At 37.7% G+C, this 4,561-nt stretch overlaps 1 protein-coding gene across 1 annotated transcript; it reads left to right on the forward strand.

The window, feature by feature from the left end:
- The first annotated feature begins 792 nt into the window (after positions 1-792).
- Positions 793-1,287, forward strand: LOC140051264 (uncharacterized). Its single transcript, XM_072096420.1, has one exon. It carries the CDS (start codon positions 793-795, stop codon positions 1,285-1,287), a length of 495 nt encoding a protein of 164 aa, XP_071952521.1.
- The last annotated feature ends 3,274 nt before the right edge of the window (positions 1,288-4,561 follow it).

Below are 4,561 nucleotides of genomic sequence, written 5' to 3' on the forward strand. Positions count from 1 at the left end.
GGCTGCATCATTCTAGCTAGGCCTATGCCTATAGTCGTAGATCCAAGCTAGATTCTATATCTACGCCTATTAACCCGATCGGTGCAAAAGGCACTCTTTTTCGGGCCTCCGTCCCTCGTAACCTAAACAGCATTACATTGTGAGACTCTGGCAGTCCTTTATTCTAACTCAACTGCAACACGACACTATTGTAGTTTATCATGTGATGGTGACATACACCCTAACCCAGGCCCTGTAAATCAGCATCAAGCACAGGAGCAGCAGCTGCGTTCATCGAGTTCATCTACCAGTACTGCGTCGACTTTGAATTGTCTTAACATGAATGCCCGCAGTCTTCGGAACAAGACCATTCAATTACAAGCGTTTCTCTCTATTCAAAACATTGATATTTTAGCAATAACTGAATCCTGGCTTACATCAGAAGATTTGACATCTTCACTGGGTATTCCTCAAGATTATATGGTGATCAGAAAGGACAGACCCAACAAGAAAGGAGGCGGTGTATTTTGCAGCAATAAAGAACGAACTGAATCCAATTCATTGTCATTTGCTGGACTCTGGTCCTCATGAAGTTATATGTTTTTCTATTTCGATTGACAATTATAAGCTGCTTTTCACTGTTTGTTACTGCCCACCGAACCCTGCCCAGTCTCCTTCTGGAATGACTTTAGTAACAATTTTCTTCTGCCTTTATTACCTCACTTACCAAAGTATGATGATATTTATATTGTTGAGGATTTTAATTTAAATTGGAATCTTAAACATACGATACCTACCATTTTTCTTGACACTATGAATGCTTTAAATTGTACTCAGCTTGTTGAAGAAATCACTAGGCCTAATCATTTGGTCCCATCATCTGGTACAATAATTGATCTTGTTTTTTCAAACAGGCCAGACGGTTTAATTTCACTTGATGTCATTGATAACCCAGTGATCAGTGATCACCATGCAGTTTCCTTTAACGTATTACTTACCAAACCGTATTCTAAATTGTTGGTACGTAATTTTCTTGCTTACCACAAAACTGATATTGACCATCTAAAAAAACTTGTCCACCTTGCCCCATGGAATGTCTCCATGGATGAAAACTCAGTTGACAACTCATGGGATATCTTTACAGCTATTGTCCGTGACTCAGTTCCGTTGAAATCCCGCAAGCAGCGGAAACATTCCCCATGGGTTACCAATGACATCAAGCAATATATCAATATAAAGCATAGACTGTTCAGAAAAGCCAAACGTATTGGTTCTGTATCAGCATGGGATGACTATAAGTATTCGTAATAAGGTTAAGCGTCTATGCAATAAGTCGTATTATTCATATGTCAACAAATTATTTACAAGTGACTCTACTCGTAAAGCTTTCTGGCGTTCCGTTATCTTTTAATATTAACGGTGTGAATGTTTCGTCACACCCTGTAGGCTAATTGCTAGTTCATTTAATGATTTTTTTGTTTCTGTTTTTAACCCACCCATAATTCCCAGCTGTGAACCTCCGGTTTGTAATGTCCCAATCCCTGAACTTTCTCAACTTAACTTTAACGTCTACAATGTTGAGAAGGTGATTAATGGACTTTCGTCTAATAAATCTCCAGGTCCTGATTCCGTGCATCCATACATATTGAAATCTGCTTCCGAATTTATTGCTCCACCATTATTTAATTTGTTTAACTTGTCCCTGCGTATGGGGGAAATCCCCGCTAAGTGGAAAATGTCCCATATCACTCCTATATTTAAATCTGGTGATAAAAATGCAATTTGTAATTACAGACCAATATCCCTTACCCCTATATGTATATCTGATCACGTTGCTTATAATTGTCCAATTACTGAAGTCCAGCACGGTGTTTTTCCCTCCCCTTCCTGTGTTACCCAACTTACCAACCTAACTCATTCCTGGGCATCTTCGCTAGATAAAACTAAAGCCCCCAGAATTGATGTTATCTTTCTCGACTACGCCAAAGCGTTTGATAAACTACCTCACCATATTATTTTAAATAAGCTGGCTAGTCACTTCAATATCAGAGGCAATGTCTGGAAATGGATCAAGTCATTTCTATTGGGACGTTCCCAAAGAGTCTTGTATCAAGGATCCATTAGTCCATCATCCCCAGTTACCTCTGGCATACCACAGGGCAGCGTGCTTGGACCCCTTATTTTCAACTTATTTATAAATGACCTTCCCTCATCTATTATTTCTCCATTTGCATTGTTTGCCGATGAAACGATAATTTATAGAAATATATTTACTGTAGACGATGAAGTTGTTCTTCAGTGCGATCTGATCAGGCTTTCCTCTTGGTGTGATCTAAATGAAATGGAGCTTAACTTAAATAAAACCAAGGTTCTCCACATTACAAGATCAAGGAAAGAGTATAGACCTGTTTATCGTATAAATGACTTGCCTATTAAATTCGTATCTTAGTCATTGTCATCTGGGGGTCACGATTAATAGTGAACTTACTTGGGATGACCATGTAAACTTAATTATTTCTCGTTCAAATCGAATGTTGGGTTTTATTACTAGTATTGCAGGAGGATCATCCCCTTCAGCTATTTTCTCACTCTATAAAGCTCTCATTGTCTCCATCCTTGAATATGGTGTCCCAGCGTGGTTGCCTCGAACCAAAAAACTTACGGAACGTATCGAGGCAGTCCAGCGAAGGGCTACTCGGCTTGTCCTGAAACAAACAAGAGGTGAAATGGAATACGAGGAACGTCTCACTAAGCTAAATTGGCCTACCCCACACTATCTAATCGAAGAAATTATCTTCTGTTGTCCTTTGTTTCTAAATCACTTATTGGAACGGTTGATTGTAGTAGTGTTCGTCAATCTATAGTTGTTAATGGCCGTCACCTTGATACACTTAAGTTCATTCATCACTATGCTCGAACCAATTGTCTTCATCATTCCGCTATTAACATATTGCCTAGGTTGTGGGAAGAATTACCGGAAATGATTAAAAATTCTTTAATTTTAGACAGTTTTCCAACATTTTTAAATTCACTTAAATCACATGTTTTATATTGACTTTGTTGAATCGACTATAATGTATTTTATCCGTTTATTTTATATTGACACTGTTGATTCGTCTATTTGTTATTTAAATATTTTTATATAGTTTATTATATATATCATTATTGTTACTTTGGGAGTACGGAACCTGAACTCTTGTTATAGTGATTAGGTTCACTTTTAGGTTCCTGCCTACTCCCTTATATTAGTTTCTGTGTTTTTGTTTGTTTGTAACTGGTTTTTGGAAATAAATAATAATAATAATAATAATTGACCATTCAGCCATCTAACCGGCTTACAATGCATTGATATAACGGGTGCAGGTCAAGTCGGCCCCAAACCGTCTGTCTCGGCCAAAGTCAAGTCGGCCCCACGTCAAGTCGGCCCCACGTCAAGTCGGCCCCAAGTCAACTCGGCCTCAAGTCATCTCGGCCTCAAGTCAACTCGGCCTCACGTCAACTCGGCCAAAAACTAATCGGTCAACTCGGCCGCAATAAAGTATGGAACGCAAAAAGTGCTTAATATTATTGTGATTATTACTATCCACGCTTTAAAAAAAATGAAGAAATAAAAAATATAATATAATAATAATATATTAAAAAAAATGAACTGAAATGAATTGCCGATATGAATAGAAGTACCCGCGTGTTACAAAAACACGTGCAGGTACCGCATTTTAGTAAATCGAAGACGGAGGCCTACGTTCCACCATTTGGCCATAGAAAAAATGATCGTAGGCCTACCTACAATACATTATCGTTTTTGTCCATGATTTGCGTTTTTAAAAAAGGGGAATCCCCCGGTCAGCGAAAACACGTAGCAGTTGTAGATATCGAAAAAGCTGCCACAGGCAGCTACGAATTGTTTTCAATGGTGCAATTTGAAATTTTATTAAACATAAATAAAGGAAAGTTGGTGAAATCATTCTAGTATTGTTTTTGGTTTGCTAAATATATTATTGTCTAAATATTAATATTCATTAAAAGTCAGAATTATTCATAGTTGAAGAAATATTATTTTATCAATCCTCTTCATTTGCACTTTTTGTATTCCCTAATTTAACCGATTATTTTTTGGCCGAGTTGACGTGAGGCCGAGTTGACTTGAGGCCGAGTTTACTTGGGGCCGAGTTGACTTGGGGCCGACTTGACTTTGGCCGAGACGGTTTAGGGCCGAATTGGATCGAAATCGATATAACACATTAGTACAATAGCCATAGAGGGCGCTATATAGGATCTACAGTACGACTAGGTGTAGAGAGGCAGACAGTTCGTATTTAGTAAAGGCCTACTTTATACCAGGGAGTTGTAACTCCCTGTCTATACTAGAGTGGTATAGGATCACAAGTTTATTAATATTTGTTATATGTTTTTAATCAGATTATTTTTTTATTTCTCTCATTTTTTTACAGCATAGTCAATGCATGGAGTAAAGGTCAATGGTTACACCATATATATGTGCTATACATGACATCAAAATACATCTTTATAATAATTGAGGATCTTTTGTTAGTTGACGTATTATGACACGAAAGTTGTAAAG

Source organism: Antedon mediterranea, chromosome 1 (genome assembly GCF_964355755.1).
Source record: "Antedon mediterranea chromosome 1, ecAntMedi1.1, whole genome shotgun sequence".
In the NCBI taxonomy this organism is placed as follows: Eukaryota; Metazoa; Echinodermata; class Crinoidea; order Comatulida; family Antedonidae; genus Antedon; species Antedon mediterranea.